Source organism: Schistocerca cancellata, chromosome 2 (assembly GCF_023864275.1).
Source record: "Schistocerca cancellata isolate TAMUIC-IGC-003103 chromosome 2, iqSchCanc2.1, whole genome shotgun sequence".
In the NCBI taxonomy this organism is placed as follows: Eukaryota; Metazoa; Arthropoda; class Insecta; order Orthoptera; family Acrididae; genus Schistocerca; species Schistocerca cancellata.
In genome coordinates, this window is record NC_064627.1 from 1004385146 (window position 1) to 1004408228 (window position 23083).

The 23083-nt window shown below is 42.3% G+C and overlaps 1 protein-coding gene across 1 annotated transcript; it reads right to left on the bottom strand.

Moving 5' to 3' along the window:
* Positions 1 to 5741: 5741 nt before the first annotated feature.
* On the bottom strand, positions 5742 to 23073 carry LOC126162973 (cell surface glycoprotein 1-like). The gene is made up of 2 exons (XM_049919822.1): positions 22973 to 23073; positions 5742 to 10390 (listed from the first exon to the last, which is right to left on the bottom strand). Exon 2 carries the CDS (start codon positions 10283 to 10285, stop codon positions 8939 to 8941), a length of 1347 nt encoding a protein of 448 aa, XP_049775779.1. The 5' UTR covers positions 10286 to 10390; positions 22973 to 23073; the 3' UTR covers positions 5742 to 8938.
* Between the last annotated feature and the right edge of the window lie 10 nt (positions 23074 to 23083).

Here is a 23083-nt window from a genome sequence, read left to right on the forward strand (position 1 = left end):
TTTCTATCGCTGCTCGTTTAGTTTTTATTGCCGTTTCAAATATACCGGTCATTTTTGAAACACCCTGTACATACATCCTGAAGGTTGATCTATGCACCTCCTGGACACTTATTTTCTGTCGCGTTCCTGATGCACATGATCTGTCTCTTCATATTATGCTTTTGACGTCAATATGTAATCTGAACAATTGTTGTTGGCGTTGTTTTTCTGCCAGTCTCGATTTGAATAATTAAATCACAGAACTGTCATAGCTAATATCTTTCCCTTCATAATTGTTATCACAACACTTTCAGATGAGTCTTACTAACGACTGAACTTGCGACCTCGCACTCAAGGAGTTCCTTGTGAGTCTTGTATTTGCAATTACTGACTGAAACTTGTTGCAGAACTCAAGGAGTCTTTCTCATTTCTCATTCCTGTTACCCGGACCGTATTCTCCCATAACTGTGTCTTATATTCGTTCCCCTGAATCCCCCCATGATTATTACATTTTCGTCATCCATTACATATTCTTTACAAGCCCTGTCTCTTCACGTTCTGCTTTTGACGTCGATATGTATACCTGAATCATTGTTGTTGGTATTGTTTTTCTGCCGATTTCGATTTGAATGATGAAATCACTGACCTGTCACAGTATATCTCGCTAAATAGCTCCCTGAGCCGGCCGCGGTGGTCTAGCGGTTCTAGGCGCTCAGTTCGGAACCGCGGGACTGCTACGGTCGCAGGTTCGAATCCTGCCTCGGGCATGGATGTGTGTGATGTCCTTAGGTTAGTTAGGTTTAAGTAGTTCTAAGTTCTAGGGGACTGATGACCACAGATGTTAAGTCCCATAGTACTCAGAGCCATAAATAGCTCCCACAGCGGATTAGAATCTTGTTCCGGTTTTTGAAAAATTTCCATCACTGATAACCTCGAAAGAACACACAAAAGATACGTGTATCCAGAAACACGTTGAAATGAGTCTCAAAAAATTAGAAATTTCTTACGAAATATTAGTTCTGCCTGTTAAGATTGTATTCAACCCAACAGTATATGTTAATTGATGTTTTCCAGTTCAATTACGCCATAAAGCACTACGTCGTCAATGAACCACAAACTATGGTCCGATTTAAATTACTTGACAATTAACGTCTGTCACTTGTCGCCACAGTATTGCTACGTCCGCTGCCGGCTATCGCTCGGTTATAGGTGACACAAAAACACGGCGGGTCACTTCACAAATGCTGTCAATAACGCGGAGCCATGTTGGAAGCGTCCGTCGCGAGGTATGATGGGAAATGGGAGACGCTGATTTTAATTAGGCAGTGACTGAAATGCGGAAAACGACGGGTTTTGTAGCACTGAGTTTAAATTAAAGCCCCAACCTAACCACAACCTCGTAAGTGCAGAACAGGGAATCATTCATCATAAGGCCGTTGCAGCATCCCTGAATATGGAAGTTAATAGGAATATAAAAAAAAGGGAGGAAGGTTTATCTGTTTAGCAAGAGTAATAGAAGGCAGATTTCACACTACCTAACAGACCAAAACGAAAATTTCTGTTCCGACACTGACAATGTTGTGTGTTTATGGAAAAAGTTCAAGGCAATCGTAAAATGCGTTTTAGACAGGTACGTGCCGAGTAAAACTGTGAGGGACGGGAAAAACCCACCGTGATTCAACAACAAAGTTAAGAAACTACTGCGAAAGCAAACCAAGTTTAAACGCAGCCAGAAACTCTCAGACAAACAAAAGCTAAACGATGTCAAAGTTAGCGTAAGGAGGGCTATGCGTGAAGCGTTCAGTGAATTCGAAAGTAAAATTCTATGTACCGACTTGACAGAAAATCCTAGGAAGTTCTGGTGTTACGTTAAATCAGTAAGTGGCTCGAAACAGCATATCCAGACACTCCGGGATGATGATGGCATTGAAACAGAGGATGACACGCGTAAAGCTGAAATACTAAACACCTTTTTCCAAAGCTGTTTCACAGAGGAAGACCGCACTGCAGTTCCTTCTCTAAATCCTCGCACGAACGAAAAAAATGGCCGTTCGATACAGTTCCGCACTGTCGCCTGATAAACAAAGTAAGAGCCTACGGAATATCTGACCAGCTGTGTGGCTGGATTGAAGAGTTTTTAGCAAACAGAACACAGCATGTTGTTGTCAATAGAGAGACGTCTACAGACGTTAAAGTAATTTCGGGCGTGCGACAGGGGAGTGTTATGGGACCATCGCTTTTCACAATATATATAAATGACCTAGTAGATAGTGTCGGAAGTTCCATGCGTATTTTCGCGGACGATGCTGTAGTATACAGAGAAGTTGCAGCATTAGAAAATTGTAGCGAAATGCAGGAAGATCTGCAGCGGATAGGCACTTGGTGCAGGGAGTGGCAACTGAGCCTTAACATAGACAAATGTAATGTATTGCGAATACATAGAAAGAAGGATCCTTTATTGTATGATTATATGATAGCGGAACAAACACTGGTAGCAGTTACTTCTGTAAAATATCTGGGAGTATGCGTGCGGAACGATTTGAAGGGGAATGATCATATAAAATTAATTGTTGGTAAGGTGGGTACCAGGTTGAGATTCATTGGGAGAGTCCTTAGAAAATGTAGTCCATCAACAAAGGAGGTGGCTTACAAAACACTCGTTCGACCTATACTTGAGTATTGCTCATGAGTGTGGGACCCGTACCAGATCGGGTTGACGGAGGAGATAGAGAAGATCCAAAGAAGAGCGGCACGTTTCGTCACAGGGTTATTTGGTAACCGTGGTAGCGTTACGGAGATGTTTAGCAAACTCAAGTGGCAGACTCTGCAAGAGAGGCGCTCTGCATCGCGGTGTAGTTTGCTCGCCAGGTTTCGAGAGGGTGCGTTTCTGGATGAGGTATCGAATATATTGCTTCCCCCTACTTATACCTCCCTAGGAGATCACGAATGTAAAATTAGAGAGATTCGAGCGCGCACGGAGGCTTTCAGACAGTCGTTTTTCCCGCGAACCATACGTGACTGGAACAGGAAAGGGAGGTAATAACAGTGGCACGTAAAGTGCCCTCCGCCATACACCGTTTGGTCGCTTGCGGAGTATAAATGTAGATGTAGATCCGAGAAAACGGCGATCGACAATCTCCGGGAGAACTACTAATAAAATCACGATCGCTCTGTTCACTGACTTTGAGGCTAACCTCTACGAGCAAACCGAAGACGGAAAAATTTCACCGAATGTTTGTCCGCATAGCAATTTTCCGCAGCAAAATTTCAATCTTAGCGGTAAATGCAAACTGCAATTTCTGGCTTACTTTCTCGCTGTGACTGATTACCTGAAACTATTCTCAAGCTGCCTGCACAGGATGCCGCGTTAGTAAGCGGTGAGCAGTCCTAGTCGGCACTTGGTTTGAGATTATAGGCGACGCAATCAGACTCCAAACGAAGAAAAGAATGATAGGAAGAAAAATGAAGGTGAATAAAAAGGTCAGTATGATGATGAAAAGGACACGGTAAAGTATTAGAAATAAAAAAGTGTATTTAAACCAATTAATGGAATAAACATGATAATCAAAGTCTTTCGATTAGGTTTAGAAAACTAAAAAATGACGCTGCATTTGCCGGGTTTCGAATCGTATACACGTCATGTACATACACTACCCACTATGCTATTCCATCATACTGCATACAATTGTTGTATATATGACTCTTCTGTCCCATTTGTCCCAGTTGCAATGATTAATTTACAGTCTTCAAAACTTCGGTTTCATGTATTGCCGTGAGGAGCTCAAGCTGCTATCTGTGATTATAATAACTGTATACCTGTATACATGATGGTAAATCGCGTCTTGTACGGAAGGATCCAGTAAGATATATATATATATATATATATAATGTGTGTGTATGGAGGGGGGGGGGGGGGGTGCGTGTGTGTGAGTGTGTGATGAAATACGAAATCAAAGGGCCAGACCCAGGATTCGAGATACAAACACATCAAGAAACACTGAGCGTGACGTTGAGCGCTCTGATTGTAAGGAAGCAGCTACAACGCGCGAAGAGTCATTTCCAAGTAATTTTAGTCGAACTATATATATAGTGAACTGCTGTGTGGTGATGTACGGCTTCTCAGTGTCAGCTTGACTGTTGCCTGTGGTGTGTTTTCTTAAAAGTGTTAAGATCTCCCAGTTGTAATGATCTCTCCAGGCATTTATTGGCCGGGATATCCCCTTCGGGGTTCGGTCGCAGTATTGCAAATCTTTTTTAGCTGACGTCACTTCGGCGACTTGCGTGTCAATGATAATGAAAACGATGATGAAGGACACAACACAACACCCAGTCCCCTGCCGGGCTCGAACCTGGGCCCCTTGCGTGGCAGGCAGTAACGCTATCGCTACGCTACGGAGGCGGACTTCGGCTGACGATATAAAGCACAGAAGCAAATATTTATCTTTTAAGATAATATTCATACGTTTTTTATTTGTCGATTTGTATACACAAAAAAGCATTTTTATAATACAGAAATGTATTCTTTAAATACCACTGTATAGATCTTCATAACAGGAATACGTAATACAGCGCATGACATTGTTCACGGTAAAACAGTTCGTACAATAGGCAAAAAAAGTATGAAAAATTTAGTACCAAACTGCAAAAATGCTGTTTCGGTTACGTCTCTTGGTAAATGTAGATTTATGAAACTGAGACTTCGTCTTTAGCACCACTGGTGAGTAAAACATTCCTCACCGGCTGTTAGATACTTTTATTAAAGAGTCACTGCCGATTTTGCATCAATAGTGATGCACCTTCAGGTGATACATGTTTCAAACAGCCATGGCGCGGCAAAGTGCTTATAGCCAAGTCCATCATTCATCCACAAGATAGGACCAGAAAACACGCTAAAAGCATGATTTAACAGATTTCGGCCACACATCATCATGTCATAGACAGCATAGAATTGTGTAAGGTGCCAGTGTCAACTGTAAACTGTAGTGCGGTTTACAGCTTCTTTGTAAAACATTTTAGTCTGAACACTGGAATGTGTTACACCAGTCTCATCTGTTTTCACAAGCTAATAAATTATTTAACAATAAAACATTTTTCCATTTAAAAAACCATAATAACTTCCACATTCAGTACATGAAAAAAATTCATTTAATGGCTACACAGTAAGCTAACATCGTTTGCTGAAATATTCATAGTCAAGTTGCAAAACTGAGGTCAAATCGCAATTGTAGTTATTGAGAGTACAACTTCCCTATCTTACTTGATGTGGCAGATCCTCTGAGAATATATTAGGGTCTCAATGAAATCTCCAATGTGTTGTAAAGTCCATGATGGGAATTTATTTTTGAATTGTTGCACCTTTCAATTGTGAATGAGAATATGGGATGATTTCAAAAAACAATAAACTTGTGATTAAAGTTTGTAAGTCCACAACAGGTATTGAAAAGAATACAGTCTAGTTTTCTGGGTGATATTACAACTTATTTCACAAACACAGTTTGCCTTGTTTTCAGCTACAGCCTAAATTAATTTGTACACAACCAAAGGAATATGCGTGTGTGTGTGTGTGTGTGTGTGTGTGTGTGTGTGTGTGAAAACTGAATGTCTCAAACTTATTATGGCATCAAAAGTATTTTCACCTCTAAGCTTACATTAGCTAGAGCAGTCAAATTTCAAGTTAGTTGGAAAGGAAGTTAATTTCTGTAATTTCTGGAGAAGGAAAGAGAAAAGTAATCTAACAGAGACTGACAAAGAGATATCGTTGATATATTTATTAAATACATTCTGGCCTGACAATTTGTACATTTCTATATTAGTGCTATTGGATGCTACATTGTGCATGAAAAACTCTTAAAAGTAATTAAATGAATAATTACCAAGAGTATCATGTTGCTAAAATCCCACACACATAGCTTAGGTATTACCAACAATAGTTTGGTAACTTAAGCAGGCTGTAAACGCTGTCTCGAAATCTATCTCCTTACACGTAATGCCATACTTTAAATTAAATATCTTGAATATATAAATTTTCTTCTTGAATACTGTAACTCTTGTTCCACACTAAAATAACGTTATCTAAAAAATACTAAAACTGTAAATACTTTTTCAAATTTTTTGGGCTTCAATTCAATTAGTTTAAAAAATATTTGAGTCACTTTTACTCCGTTTTTATTTATTAACTTTTAGCTATGCATATCTGAGAATAAAAATGAAACCAATAAATAATAATCACATTTCCTGCTACCTACTCACTTTTCCTGCTACCTACTTCTCATTATCTGTTTCAAAAGAAAGTTTGTTGTGAGTGCAGTATTCATGAAGGTTTGCAGTACTCCCCTTGTCTGTTTTGAATTATAGAATCATTTTAATAATTACGTGTGAAAGTGTGGAAAATTGTGGTTAGAATAAAATTAAGTTAAAATCATTAATGAAGTTCAACTAACATATTCACTAAATGTAGCAAAATCAAAATTAAAAGAGAACTGCATTCTATTTTCCTCGATCCAAATATTCATTTAAGGGTTAAAACTTTCTCAGTGTAACACAGTGTGTAAGTAAAAATATAAATGACTTATACATAAATTTATCTCGAGAAATATCTGCAAATGACATAATAATTTAACTTAATGTTATAATTACATCACCATCATTATAAAGACTTTGTATATGCCTCAGAATGTTAGACCACTGTAACTATGATGATTTAATTTACTACATTTATCTTTTAGTGCAGAATGTTAGCTAGAAATTGATAGGTTTGAAAGTGAAAACCCTGAGCTACACACTTGTTTTTCACACAAGCCTCCTTCTTCAAACTAGATGTGATTGCTTTAAGCGATACTTGCAAAAGTGATGAATTAAGAGTAAAAAGCTCATGGGACAGAAGGTTCAAGTTTTGTTGTGAACATAGGCTGAAACACCAAACACTAATAAAATGTACAGGAATTCAAATGGTGACTCTACCTGAGATACTTCAGACCAAATTATTGAAATTACCTAACATTTACAGACTGAGTCATAGTGGTACTAGTCCATTTGTTTATTATGCATTTCTTTAATGCTCCTAAATTCACATATTATAGTGTTATCAGTTTCCTTGCTAACTATATCTTCGGTTAGTTTCTGAAATCATATCATAAATATTGGTGACCCCACAATTAACAACCAATTATGACCCTGGGACACATAAATGTTTTTCAAACTGTAAATTATTACAAAGGTGAAATTATGGAAGTATTACAACTTTTACAGAGGGTTTTTTTTATGTCTGAATGGTTTCATTACAAGTAATGATGGACGTCATCGAGAACAGGTAGTAGATCTTGTGTGTAAATGGATAGGAAAGCTTCACTATTTAACAGGAAAATTTCATCATACTAATCATTAAATCACTTACCATAAATGGGCACAAACATAACCAAACAGTCAAATTCTGCATATTACAAAGCATTAAACAAATGTTAACACAGAGAGGACTAAATGGGCAGCAGGCTGAACTGGGAAAGATTAAGAGCAATAAAAACTGAATAACTGTTTTTCAATCTCTAAAATATTAAGTACCAGGTTAGGCTTATACAAATAGAAAACATTGGATCAAAATTATTCTGAAAACTTTAACAATTGTACTTGGACTGCATAAATTTCATTATAAACAAAGCAACAAATCAAAAGGCACTAGTAGCTTTAAAAGCTTTGTTATAAACAGTGCAAAAGACTAGAATATTGCATGTGAACTTCTATGACTCTCAAAAATAGATTTACAATTATCGTTGCTGACAAAACATTATGTACATTAAATTGGCTGTATATATACAGGGTATGCTAACTTAGCTTTCGAGACAACTAACAGCGAAGTGTGGTGTTTACTTCTATTGACTTGTTTTTTATGTAATTAGTCTACTGACACTTATTTACACATATATGTGGTAACTAAAAGCACATTATAATCACATTTTGTACTGCACATTAATGTGCACTAGGGAAAGAGAAACAACTGCTCTTACAAAAGCCTGTGCGCTTTTAAAAATTCCATCCTTCACTTTTCCTACATGAATACAGATGAATAACTAAATAAGATAAAATACAAAATACTATTTGCTAGTGACAAACGTATATGTAATATTTACAGTATAAAAGTCAGATGGTAAGGTATTAATTATGAGCCAAATCATTGGCTGGTTTGATCGATATATAATTCGACTCACTACTATTAGATCTAAGATACCGTACAGTCCATCACTTGGCAAGACTTCTCTGATATTTTACAATATACACAAAAAATTGCAATGATCATATACTACAATAAGAGAAGAAAATTTATGAATACACTACTTCTGAAGGTGTTGCTAAATAAAACGCATGACCACATTACATATTTTTATTCTCCTATGGAAGAATAATTCATTTTAAACCTATTACTTGGTAGAACTACTTTTTCTGTACACTATGTACACATTTAAGCAACAATATACAATGTATTAAATTAGGGAAAATAGAAAGGAACAAATAGTTCCTTTAAACTACATGCTGTGGATGATAGTGACTCTTGAACGAAGTCACAGTATGGCAACACTCCAAACTATATGTATCGTCCCAAATGTTTACACTGTAATTACACTGTAATATAGTCAATATTGCATGTTCGAGTATTCATGTTGATAACAGTACATAGCACTGTTATAATATTTACTGCTTCTTCTCCACTTTACACATGTATCACAAATTCAAACTTGATACCGATGTGTATCTCGTTTTTATGTGATACAATCATCATGAGCAGAGAACCAGGTTCAAAAATATGTAGAGACACTCTACACCACTCGTCTTGCCAGGTGCAGCTGTTTTGTCACTCTCCTGCAGCATATAATCAGACTGCTGGACCATTCTAGTACTACATGTAGAGAAAGTGGGTAATATCTTATGTTTGGAGTTCTGTTAAGTACAACCTAGATGAGTGTGCAAGTTATGCACGCCTAGCGTAGGTGTCCCAAGAAGTCTGTCCGTGTAATGGTGGCAACCGTGTGAAGAAGCGTACCAGTGCTGGTCTGTAGCGTGCATCAGGATGTCTAACACGCCAACCATTAGGGCCTGGTTGCAACCACCATAACTTGCTGCCACCAGAATTTCGCTGCTCCTGGAAAGCATCTAGTGGGAAACGGACATAACCCCCTCCATGGCCTTGTGGAAACCGCACATATCCATTGTCTGTATGTGGGATCCGATTTGTCACACCACTCCACTCCTTAGCGTGGTGAACTTCTGGTGAGTTGTAACTGTTGTATGCTGTAGAACCAACGTGGGCATTGGGCACATTTGCTGTAGCGAAGGTGGAACTGTGGCTCCCCTGCTGCCTCTGCATCTGTGCAGGATCTTGTGCACTGTTCTTTTTGGAAGAATTTTCCACAGGGGAGGTTTCCAATGGACCAGTACGTGTAGTTCCAACTTTCACGTTCGAAAATTGGACGGAGCCAACTGCGGAAGTGCCAGCATTCCTCGTGCCCACTGGAACAGTCTTTGCTGTCTCGTCAGAAGGAATGGGTCGTTCTCGCCAGTCGTCCGACACAAACTCTCCTGTACGCTTCTTTGACGAACCTGGGGATTTGGACTCGTGAGTAGAAGAGACTGGTGTCCAATCCTCACCAGGAGACGTATCTGATGCAGCGACTGGACTGGCGTCACGCATCATCTGTCCACCAGGATTGTGCTGGTGTTTGTCAGAGATTAAAGTCACTTGCGGTGCAGGGGAGGGTGACGAGGTCGGAGGAAGCGAGTTCGATTCTCTCTGAACTGGAGAGGCTACCGTCACCACCTCGCCAGTAAATTGCTCGGGCTCAGGGACGATCTCGTCTTCGACCGGCGACGAGGAATCGGTGTGAGTGAGGACGAGCATGGGCAGAGTGTCTCGGACGTCGACGTCTTCCGCAGGCGGCCCGGCACTGAGCACAGTAGGGTCCACGGCTGCAGTGTCTTCGCCGCCACCTCCGTCGCCGCTGCCTTCCTGGCCGCCGAAGAGGCTGATGATCATGTCGGCGGCGCCGGTGTCATCTGACTCACTCTGATCTGCTTTAGGAGGCGGGGTCTCCGACGTCGGCTTCGGAGCCGGTGATGCCGTCGAGGAGGTGGTGTGAGTGTCCACGGGCAGGGGAAGCTTGAGAGGACCCTGTGGCGGCGGCAGCGGTGGCGGACCCTGGACGGCAGCGGCTGCAACAGGGTTCTGCTTGGCAGGGGCGTACTTGGCGTTGAGGCGCCGCAGCAGGAAGTCGAGATGCGCCGCCTGGTCGACACGCAACACCTTGACGCAGCGACCCATCGAATCGGCGCGGTAGCCTTCTGCGCAGGCCGGCAGTTGGTCGGGCGTGAAAGCGGGCGCTATGAACACCGACTTGGGGGTGATGCGCCGAGGCGCCGAGCCGCCCTGTGGGACAAGACGTGCAAAATATAACACCGCTCTACCAGTCTCTTATGTCTAGTGTAAGTTTTAGCTCAGAAGAAAAATTAAAACAATTATCTTTGGCAGTTTACGTTTCTTCCACGAGACTTTTCGAGGTGCTACACCATCACCTTCAGATGAATCAGTGGTTTACATGACTATTCCTTTCTGTGGACGTAGCCAGCTGTCTACTTTACACTTCATTTCGCTGCATATACCGTAGCATACCTTAGCACCCGCTGCTGCGATCGCATAGTCTGTATAATCTGACAGATCTTTCTATGTTTTCCTATAATCGAATTTTTATGTTGTTGACAAATTGCGACGCCTTCTAAGCTGTTCATGTTAATGAGATCATAGAATGAGATTTTCACTCCGCAGCGGAGTGTGCGTTGATATGAAACTTCCTGGCATATTAAAACTGTGTGCCAGACCGAGACTCGAACTCGGGACCTTTGCCTTTCGCGGGCAAGTGCTTTACCATCTGAGCTACCCAAACACGACTCACACCCCGTCCTCACAGCCTTACTTCTGCCAGTATCTCGTCTCCTATCTTCCAAACTTTACAGAAGCTCTCCTGCGAACCTTGCAGAACTAGCACTCCTGAAAGAAAGGATAGTTCTGCAAGGTTCGCAGGAGAGCTTCTGTAAAGTCTGGAAGGTAGGAGACGAGATACTGGCAGAAGTAAGGCGAGGACGGGGCGTGAGTCGTGCTTGGGTAGCTCAGATGGTAGAGCACTTGCCCGCGAGAGGCAAAAGTCCCGAGTTCGAGTCTCGGTCTGGCACACAGTTTTAATCTGCCAGGAAGTTTCGAGATTATAGAAGTATGGTCTTCTCCGAATGTACTTCTGACCAAAAAGTGATTCTGGTACCTGGAGTCCAAGGTTTTTGTTTGTCATAGCCTTTGTGTTCTTATGCTGATATTTTCATGGAAACTTTCATCCCATAACAAATATTTTTTACATGTAACCGAAAACTGAAATATTTAATTTCATATATGTAGCTTAACATATCTTTTAGTATAATGAAATACTTTCTCAAAAATTTTCATCCTCTGTTTCACTTACTTGCGAGTTGAATTTCCAAAACCAGTGACACAGGAATTTTTTTATTTCTAACAGAAAAGTCTAATATAAATTTTCATAGATTTAGGTTTGCAAATGCTTGCTTAATGAAATAATTCTACAAATATTTTCATCCTCTATCACTCTTCCTTAGAGGGCTGGATTTCCAAAAATACTGAAACATGTATTTTTCATTTCTAGCCAAGAAGTCAAATATCAGTTTTCATAGATTTAGATTTAAACATTTTTAATACACCGAAATATTTCCTCTAAAATTTTCATCCCCTATTTCACCCTCTTTATGGGTTGAATTTCCAAAAACAGTGAAATGTATATTTTTTAATTTTTACAGAGAAGTTAAATATAAATCTTCATAGATTTATCTTCAAAACTGCTTGCATAATGAAAAATTTCCATAAAAATATTAATGCCGTATTTCGCCACCATAAGGGTTGAATTTTAAAAAACACTGAAACATATGTTTTCTATTTTTAATCGAGAAGTCAAGTACCAATTTTCACAGAGATCTTTCAAAATACTTTATTAATTCTTTAATAATGATTTATTTAAAAAAAATTTCGATCACTATTTCACCCCATAGGATTTCGAGAAATACTGAAACACCTTGTTTCTTTATTTGTGACCGAGAAACCCAATACCAGTTCTCGTAGAGCTAGCTTCAAAACTGTCTTAATAGCGTTACATTCTTTAAAAAAATAAATAAATAAATAAACCTTTCATCCCCTTAGGAGCTGAATTTCGAAAAATCCCTTCTGAAACAACGCCTAAAGTATAAGACCAACACCATTTCCGTATTTCAAGTTACTATCCTTAGCAATCTGGGCTGGCGATGATGAGTGAGTAAGTCAGGATATTGCCTAGTATGTATAAGCTACTTACAAGATGTTCCAGCAAAAACCATACTGCAGGTCATTATTTAATACACATTTATATCAATAATAATAACACATAAATACAAACCGTAAACAGCCTAGGGATTGCACAAGTACAGAAAACAGTGAATTGTAAGTTTAAGAGCATTACCAACTTATGTAATCAAAGAGACGGAGACGTGCATACGTATATGTCTTCGCATCTTTTGATCTTTCTGTCATAAACGTAGTCTTATCAAAAACCTTAGTTCATTAATGTGGGTTGATATTGCGGATTTGTTTGTCATGTTGGACGTAAATGTATTTATATGATCCTTACATTTAATGCAGAAGCTTAAACGAGTTCAACGCACATATTGTACGGAGCATGTTGTGTGGTAGTCTACTACATAATAGGTTGCTCGCGGAAAAAACAGTATTACATTGCACAGTTTCAACCATAAGCCACTCGAAAAGGAAAGGGGGAACTGATAGTGGTACAAAAGTACCCTCCGACAAGCGCCTTAAGGTGGCTTGCAGAATACAGATGTAGGGGTAGATGTACACTACTGGCCATTAAAATTACTACACCACCAAGATGACGTGGTTCAGACGCGAAATTTAACTGACAGGAAGAAGGTGCTGTGATATGCAAATGATTAGCTTTTCAGAGCATTTACACAAGGTTGGCGCCGGTGGCGGCACCTACAACGTGCTGACATGAGAAAAGTTTCCAACCGATTTCTCATATACAAACAGCAGTTGACAGGCGTTGCCTGGTGAAAAGTTGTTGTGATGCCTCGTGTAAGGAGGAGAAATGCGTACCATCACGTTTCCGACTTTGATAAAGGTCGGATTGTAGCCTATGGCGACTGCGGTTTATCTTATCGCGACACTGCTGCTCGCGTTAGTCGAGATCCAATGACTGTTAGCAGAATATGGGATCGGTGGGTTCAGGAGGGTAATACGGAACGCCGTGCTGGATCCCAACGGCCTCGTATCACTAGCAGTAGAGATGACAGGAATCTTATCCGCATGGCTGTAACGGATCGTGCAGCCACGTCTCGATCCCTGAGTCAACAGAAGGGGACGTTTGCAAGACAACAACCATCTACACGAACAGTTCGACGACGTTTGCAGCAGCAAGGGCTATCAGCTCGGAGACCATGGCTCCGGTTACCCTTGACGCTGCATCACAGACAGGAGCGCCTGCGATGGTGTACTCAACGACGAACCTGGGTGCACGAATGGCAAAACGTCATTTTTTCGGATGAATCCAGATTCTGTTTACAGCATCATGATGGTCGCATCCGTGTTTGGCGACATCGTGGTGAACGCACATTGGAAGCGTGTATTCGTCATCGCCATACTGGCGTATCACCCGGCGTGATGGTATGGGGTGCCATTGGTTACAGGTCTCGGTCACCTCTTGTTCGCAATGACGGCACTTTGAACATTGGACATTACATTTCAGATGTGTTACGACCCGTGGCTCTACCCTTCATTCCATCCCTGCGAAACCCTACAGGATAATTCACGACCGCATATTGCAGGTCCTGTACGGGCCATTCTGGATATAGAAAATATTCGACTGCTGCCCTGGCCAGCACATTCTCCAGATCTCTCACCAATTGAAAACATCTGGTCAATGGTGGCCGAGCAACTGGCTCGTCACAATACGCCAGTCACTACTCTTGATGAACTGTGGTATCGTGTTGAAGCTGCATGGGCAGCTGTACCTGTACACGCCATGCAAGCTCTGTCTGACTCAATGCCCAGGCGTATCAAGGCCGTTATTACGGCCAGAGGTGGTACTGATTTCTCAGGATCTATGCACCCAAATTGCGTGAAAATGTAATCACATGTCAGTCCTAGTATAATATATTTGTCTAATGACTACCCGTTTGTCATTTGCATTTCTTCTCGGTGTAGCAATTTTAATGGCCAGTAGCGTAGAACACATTAGCAGTTTTTTTGAAGTTGAAGCAAAATATGGAATTCACAGTATCCTCGGTCTGTTTCTCTGTTGTCGTTCATTTTGCTTTTATCTATCAATTTCACAACTTTCCTAGACATCATAGCTATGGGCGCAGGTTGGTAAAGACTAGCCGCTTCTGTATGTTTAAATATTCCAAAATCAATTTGATACACATCATTGCTCAGTGGCATTTTGTGTGCCCTGTGTAATATGGGCCTATAACCTGCTAGTTTGTATGTGTGAGTGTGAGATGAAGATGTATGGATGTAGTAAAAGCGTTTCTGTAGATGCCTAGAATATGTTACCGGAGATCGTCAGGTAAAGCGAATTTTGACATTTGTATTCAACGGTGAACTTGATGCTCTTGTGCTTGCTGTTGAGTGCTTGTATAAGGGACGTTTCCGTTCGAGAACCTCGCTGCAGCGTATATGCAACGTAACGCGATTCCAAAGCGACGTAAGGCAAGGGATTAGTGTGCCATGCGTGGCTTTCCGAAGTTCATGCGTTAATTGCGGAAACATGAACTAAGGCGACGATATTACCAAATGCGTCCAAACAGGACCAACGTGAGACATCCATAGGAGAATGAAGAATGTGTATGGGGCAGCATTTCTGTCGAAAACCACCGTTGGAAAACACCGTTCTGCAACAGTGGGTGCTGCTGTTCCATGACAACGCACGTCCCCAAATCGCAAACGTCGTAACACAGAAGTTACGCCATCCCAAGTGGGAGGCATTCGAGCACCCGCCCCACGGTCCGGATCTCTTCCCTTCGGTGCCTTAAAAAAGGCCACGAAGGGTCGATCATTCCTGTCGGTCGAGGATGTGAAACAGGCAGTTACAGACTTCTTCAAGCAGCAGGGCATGACGCTTTAACAAACGAGTATCTTCAACCTAGCGCGTCGGTCTGATAATTGCCTCAGTGTTCAGGGCGATTTCCCTTGATAAGACATACCGATCGTGGGCTGCACTGCCATCGAACGGAAGCTTTTTAACCGTCCCTTATCCTTATGCATCCACTTCTTGCTTACTTTCCCCTACTATTATTAATATGGACAGCAACACGTACCTTTCAAAGAGCTCATTGTTCTATAAACATGGAAAGCTACTGATAATTAATTTTACCTCAAGGTGGTTTAAGAAAATGTCGGCTATGGTCTCAGATATGCTCGAGACGTCGTTACACAACTGGGCTGTTAGCACACAGCACTTCTCAAAGTGAAGAAATTATAATTTGATAACATTTCAAGCAAATTAATGAACTGACTGAGTCCAGCCATTGAAAACTTCGATGTTTTGTAAAATTCTACATCTACATCTGCGTGATTACTGTGTTATTCACAATAAAGTGCCCGGCAGAAGGTTCAATGAACCACCTTCAAGCTGTCTCTCTACCGTTCCACTCTCGAACGGCACGCGGGAAAAACGAGCACTTAAATTTTTCTGTGTGAGCCCTGATTTCTCTTATTTTATCGTGATGATCATTTCTCCCTATGTAGGTGGGTGCCAACAGAATGTTTTTGCAATCAGAGGAGAAAACTGGTGATTGAAATTTCATGAGAAGATCCCGTCGGAACGAAAAACGCCTTTGTTTTAATGATTGCCACTCCAATTCACGTATCATGTCTGTGACACTATCTCCCCTATTTCGTGATAATACAAAACGAGCTTCTCTTCTTTGTACTTTTTCAACGTCATCCATCAGTCCCACCTGATGCGGATCCCACACCGCCCAGCAATACTCCAGAATAGGGCAGACAAGCATGGTGTAAGCAGTCTCTCCTAAGTGTTCTGCCGATGAATCGCAGTCTTTGGTTTGCTCCACCCACAATTTATCTATGTGATCCTTCCAATTTAGGTTATTTGTAATTGTAATCCCTCTGTATTTAGTTGAATTTACAGCCTTCACATTTGTTTGACTTATCGCGTGATCGAAATTTAGCGGATTTCTTTTAGTACTAATGTGAATAACTTCATACTTTTCCTTATTCAGGGTCAATTGCCACTTTTCGCACCATACAGATACCTTATCTAAATCATTTTGCAAGTCGTTTTGATCATCTGATGATTTACAAGATGGTAAATGACATCATCATCTGCAAACAATCTAAGACGGCTACTCAGATTGTCTCCTATGTCGTTAACATAGATCAGGAACATTAGAGGGCCTATAACACTTCCTTGGGGAACGCCGGATATTACTTCTGTTTTACTCGATGACTTTCCGTCTATTACTACGAACTGCGACCTTTCTGACAGGAAATCACGAATCCAGTCGCACAACTGAGGCAATATTCCGTAGGCACGCAGTTTGGTTAGAAGACGCTTGTGTTTAACAACTTCCACTGATTCATCTATGGGGATGTCTGTACACAAATAGTGACATCCAGTGTTAGCATCGGGTACTTGTTGGTAACAGGAATCTTTTTTGTAGCTCTTCCATTACTGTGTACCGGTTTCCTACAGAGCATTTTTAATGACAACTGTTCATCAGTACTTCACTTACAAGGAGAGGCCATGACGCTGGGATCAGGGATTTACTTCAAACTTTAGTAGACCATTAAAACAACGTAATGTGCAAGTAGTAAAGTGCACTACTCTGAGAATTCCGTGAAAATCACAAATGAAGTTTTACGCGTCTATTATGTAAGTGATGTATCTGTGCGAAAGTGCGAAATTGCTGACTGTAAGAAGTCATTGAGGTCAGCTTGCTGAGACCGTAGTTTAGCGTGTTTGGTCAGAGGGTTCGCTGCCCCTTGTAATAAAAAAAATAAACAGACTGAGTGAATGGATCAGGATGAATTTGAACGGGTGTCATGGCACGTTCGCCCCGAAGAAATGCAATGAACAATAAAGAACAAAATAAGATAAAAAAATTGGTTAGCGTTTGCGCTTAGAAGGAGGTCATGCCTGAGGCGCCGATTCGAATCCCGTTAACACATTTTTTAATATATATTTTTTCCATTACTGCTCGTGTTATTTAATTTATATAACATTTGACAGGTAATAGCATGAAAAAAGACGTACATTTCCATGAAGTTGTAGTCGATTTCATATGTTATTTGTCTACTTACTATCTATAACTAAATTTTCAACGACGATGATGATGATGTTTGGTTTGTGGGGGTGCTCAACTGCGCGGTCATCAGCGCCCATAGGAAGTCCCAATCTTTACACAGTCTAAGATTTTTTTTTTACAGTCCAATCTACTCGCTGTCACGAATGATGATGATGAAATGATGAGGACAACACAAACACCCTGTCCCCGGGAAGAGAAAATCCCCAGCCCGGTCGGGAATCGAACCCGGGGCCACGTAATCCAGAGGCAGCAACGACAGACACTAGACCACAAGCTGCGGACTTCAAGAACGACGGACAGGCCTGGGAAACCCACGTCAAACCTCGACAAACGATGATGCGAATGACGTTACTCGCAATCATTAATATAGCAAGTCACAATGTGCCAGACCACAAGAGTAATGTACAGTTACACGTTGGATGCGCTCTCTTCATCACACGTTGCCGGGTGGTATTCGTCATACAGACTTTGAAAACATAAATTGAACCTTCATGCAAATAAACGTGATGATTTTTTCATTATAAAGTCTCTAAAATGTCATATAAATTAAATAATATGACCAGTGATGAAAAAATTGATTAACAATTAAGTTTGAGAGGGAGTCGAACCGTCGCCTCATAAACGTTCGTTTTCCGAAACTCTAACGCTAATCACTTGACCACCATGGACTCCAACGTCCGGCCCCTATGCACAGATACATAACCCACATCATAGACGCGTAAAACTTCTCTTGTGATTTTCTCTAAATTGCCAGACTAGTGCACCTTAGTACTTACACATTATGTTGTTTTAATGGCCTACTGAATGTGTACAAAGTTTGAAATAAATCTGTAATCCTAACGTCGTAACCTCCCCTTGTTAGTTTATGTATCAACTTACAGGAAGGGCTGTTTCTAGGCCTCATGATACGCCTGATAGAACTGCCGTCATTATTGTGGCTTTAGTTGTGGTGCTTTTAGGTCGTGTCTTTTGTGTCACAAACAGTCGCATATTTCAAATGACAGTCCAAGACGAACAAAATAAAATTTCAGCTTGGTTTATGAGCTCTTAATCGAGCATAACCTGTAATAGATAACGTATCTCGACAGTCAGCCACCTTTCCTCGTAACGGCATGTCATTTTTCGTAATAGTGCTAATTGCACGCGTTGTCTGAAATACTGTATATCGGTAAGTGGGCTCATACTGCTAAACTGTCTGTTAATATGACTCGGTTTCGTAATCAATGAAATGACATCACATACCCTCTAAAGACTATGGAGTTTCATTTCGTTTCGTCCTCTCCTTCTGGGTGGTTGACATTTTCTGTGAGGCCATTTCGGAAGCTTCGCCTCAGTTTCAGCTCTCCGATAGATTTCATGCTTGGATGAAGGCACCAAAACTCGGTTTAGAACAACAGGTTCAGCTCGAAGAGGACGGTTTATTGACACGCAGTCAAGCTCTTTACTCACGCGCCTGTTTAGTGCTATTGAGAAGGGATTTCAAATTGATTCCGTATTTCAAGGTTTCCAGAAGGCTTTTGACACGGTACCACACAAGCGGATTGTAGTGAAATTTCGTGCTTGTGGAATATCGTCTAGTTATTGACGGAAAGTCATCGAGTAAAACAGAAGTGATTTCTGGCGTTCCCCAAGGTAGTGTTACAGGCCCTTTGCTATTCTTTATCTATATAAACGATTTGCGAGACAATCTGAGCAGCCGTCTTAAGTTGTTTGCAGATTAGGCTGTCGATTATCGACTAGTAAAGTCATCATAATATTAAAAAAATTGCAAAACGATTTAGGAAAGATATATGTATGGTGCGAAAATTTACAGTTGACCCTAATTAACAGAAAGTGTGAGGTCATCCACATGGGTGCTAAAAGGGATTTGGGGTCGACATCATTAAAACTAAGGCGTTTTTCGTTGCGGCAGAATGTTCTCACGAAATTTCTATCACCAACTTTCTTCTTCGAATTCGCAAACATTTTGTTGACGCCGATCTACACGGGAGAAACGACCTTCACAACAAAACATGGGGAAATCAGAGCTCGCAGGGAAAGACATAGGTGTTCGTTTTCTTCCGTGCGCTGTTTTAGATTGGAATAATAGAGAATTACTGTGCAGGTGATTCGATGAACCCTCTATCAGGCACTTAAGGGTGATTTGCAGAGTATCCATGTAGATGTAGATGTAGATGTAGATGTAGGTGCAATGGGCCAGACAGTAAAAGATGGCGGACAGTAGCGTCGCTGAAATACGAGTGTTGGGGATGTTCCGGCGTAACACGAAGAGCCGGCACGTCAGCATGGAACGTTAACCGCAGATAAGGCTGTGAGACGAAGTCAGCCAATAGTACGCTCACTAGGATCGCACCACGACAAGAGCGGCCTCTGTCCGAAGAGAATACACTACTGGCCATTAAAATTGTTACACGACGAAGATGGCGTGCTACAGATGCGAAATTTAACCGACAGGAAGAAGATGCTGTGATATGCAAATGATTAGCTTTTCAGGGCAATCACACAAGGTTGGCGCCGTTGGCGACACCTACAACGTGCTGACATGAGGAAACTTTCCAACCGATTTCTCATACACACACTGCAGTTGACGGCGTTGCCTGGAGAAACGTTAGTGTGACGCCTCGTGTAAGGAGGAGAAATGCGTACCATCACGTTTCCGACTTTGATAAAGCTCGCCTATCGCGATTGCGGTTTATCGTATCGTGACATTGCTGCTCGTGTTGGTCGAGATCCAATGACTGTTAGCAGAATATGGAATCGGTGGGTTCAGGAGGGTAATACGGAACGCCGTGCTGGATCCCAACGGCCTCGTATCACTAGCAGTCGAGATGACATGCATCTTATCCGCATCGCTGTAACGGATCGTGCAGCCACGTCTCGATCCCTGAGTCAACAAATGGGGACGTTTGCAAGACAACAACCATATGCACGAACAGTTCGATGACGTTTGCAGCAGCATGGCCTATCAGCTCGGATACCATGTCTGCGGTTACCCTTGACGCTGCATCACAGGCAGGAGCGCCTGCGATGGTGTACTCAACGACGAACCTGGGTGCACGATGGCAAAACGTCATTTTTCGGATGAATCCAGGTTCTGTTTACAGCATCGTGATAGCCGCATCCGTGTTTGGCGACATAGCGATGAAGGCACATTGGAAGCGTGTATTCGTCATCGCCGTACTGGCGTATCACTCTGCGTGATGGTATGGGGTACCATTGGTTTCCCGTCTTGGTGACCACTTGTTCGCATTGACGGCACTTCAAACAGTGGACGTTACATTTCAGATGTGTTACGACCCGTGGCTCTACCCTTCATTCCATCCCTGCGAAATCCTACATTTCAGCAGGATAATTCACGACCGCATGTTGCAGGTCCGGTACGGGCAATTCTGGATACAGAAAATGTTCGATTGCTGCCCTGGCCAGCACATTCTCCAGATCTCTCACCAATTGAAAACGTCTGGTCAATGGTGGCCAAGCAACTGGCTCGTCACAATACGCCAGTCACTACTCTTGACGAACTGTGGTATCGTGTCGAAGGTGCATGGGCAGCTGTACCTGTACACGCCATCCAAGATCTGTTTGACTCAATGCCCAGGCGTATCAAGGCCTTTATTACGGACAGAGGTGGTTGTTCTGGGTATTGATTTCTCAGGATCTATGCACCCAAATTGCGTGAAAACGTAATCACATGTCAGTTCTAGTATAATATATTTGTCCAATGAATACCCGTTTATCATCTGCATTTCTTCTAGGTGTAACAATTTTAATGGCCAGTAGTGTATATGCGTCGCTCCAGATAGCCCCGGCTGCAATAGAGGACGCACTAGAAGAGCAGCACTAGAAGACTCGCCGTCATCTTAACTGTTTAGCCGAGACTTTATTCTTAGATTAATGGCTTGCATGAAAATTGTATATAGCGAATGACATTGATTATTTCCATGTCGCCAATTGCTTGCGACACTTCACTGTAGAAGGCAAAGTTAACTATTGGCAATACACTTACTGTAATAAACGTTAATATGATTTGCTTGTGCACTACTAGCCATTAAAATTGGTACACCAAGAAGAAATGCACATGATAAACGGGTATTCATTGGACAAACATATTATACTAGAACTGACGTGTGATTACATTTTCACGCAATTTGGGTGCATAGGTCCTGAGAAATCAGTACCCAGAACAACCACCTCTGGCCGTAATAACGGCTTTGATACGCCTGGGCATTGAGTCAGACAGAGCTTGCATGGCGTGTACAGGTACAGCTGCCCATGCAGCTTCAACACGTCACCACAGTTCATAAAGAGTGGTGACTGGCGTATTGTGACGAGCCAGTTGCTCGGCCACCATTGACCAGACGTTTTCAATTGGTGAGAGATCTGGAGAATGTGCTGGCCAGGGCAGCAATCGAACATTTTCTGTATCCAGAATTTCCTGTACAGGACCTGCAACATTCGGTCGTGCATTATCCTGCTGAAATGTAGGGTTTCGCAGGGATCGAATGAAGGGTAGAGCCACGGGTCGTAACACATGAAATGTAACGTCCACTGTTCAAAGTGCCGTCAATGCGAACAAGAGGTGACCGAGACGCGTAACGAATGGCACCCCATACCATCACGCCCGGTGATTTGCCAGTATGGCGTTGACGAATACTCGCTTCCAATGTGCGTTCACCGCTATGTCGCCAAACACGGATGCGACCATCATGATGCTGTAAACAGAACCTGGATTCATCCGAAAAACTGACGTTTTGCCATTCGTGCACCCAGTTTCGTCGTTGAGTACACCATCGCAGGCGCTCCTGCCTGTGATGCAGCGTCAAGGGTAACCGCAGGCATGGTCTCCGAGCTGATAGTCCATGCTGCTGCAAACGTCGTCGAACTGCTCGTGCAGATGGTTGTTATCTTGCAAACGTCCCCATCTGTTGACTCGGGGATCGAGACGTGGCTGCACGATCCGTTACAGCCATGCGGATAAGGTGCCTGTCATCTCGACTGCTAGTGATACGAGGCCGTTGGGATCCAGCACGGCGTTCCGTGTTACCCTCCTGAACCCACCGATTCCATATTCTGCTAACAGACATTGGATCTCGACCAATGCGAGCAGCAATGTCGCGATACGATACACCGCAATCGCGATAGGTTACAATCCGAGCTTTATCAAAGTCGTAAACGTGATTGTACGCATTTCTCCTCCTTACACGAGGCATCACAACAACGTTTCACCAGGCAACGCCGGTCAACTGCTGTTTGTGTATGAGAAATCGGCTGGAAACTTTCCTCGAGTCAGCACGTAGTAGGTGTCGCTACCGGCGCCAACCTTGTGTGACCGCTGTGAGAAGCTAATCATTTGCATATCACAGCATCTTCTTCCTGTCGGTTAAATTTCGCGTCTGTTGCACGTCATCCTCGTGGTGTAGCAATTTTAACGGCCAGTTGTGTCTAGCTATCCGAGAAAACAGCTTCCTAGGCATCCTATATTACACGTGTGGGCAAGGTCCCACATGGGATCCTGCAGCAAAACCCGCGGAGACTACTCCCTAGCTGAGGGGTGAGGTGAGCAGGTGGTCTGTACCTGTCGCTGGCCGTGCGCCAGGTCCGCGCTGGCGTCGTCCTCCGAGTCGAGCAGCAGCCACGCCTGCCAGGAGGAGCCCTGCTCGGCGTGGTGGTCCAGCAGACGGTCCAC

Excerpts from the sequence above, each read along its gene's own strand:
- LOC126162973 (XM_049919822.1), bottom strand. The coding sequence starts at position 10,285 with ATGGGTCGCTGCGTCAAGGTGTTGCGTGTCGACCAGGCGGCGCATCTC.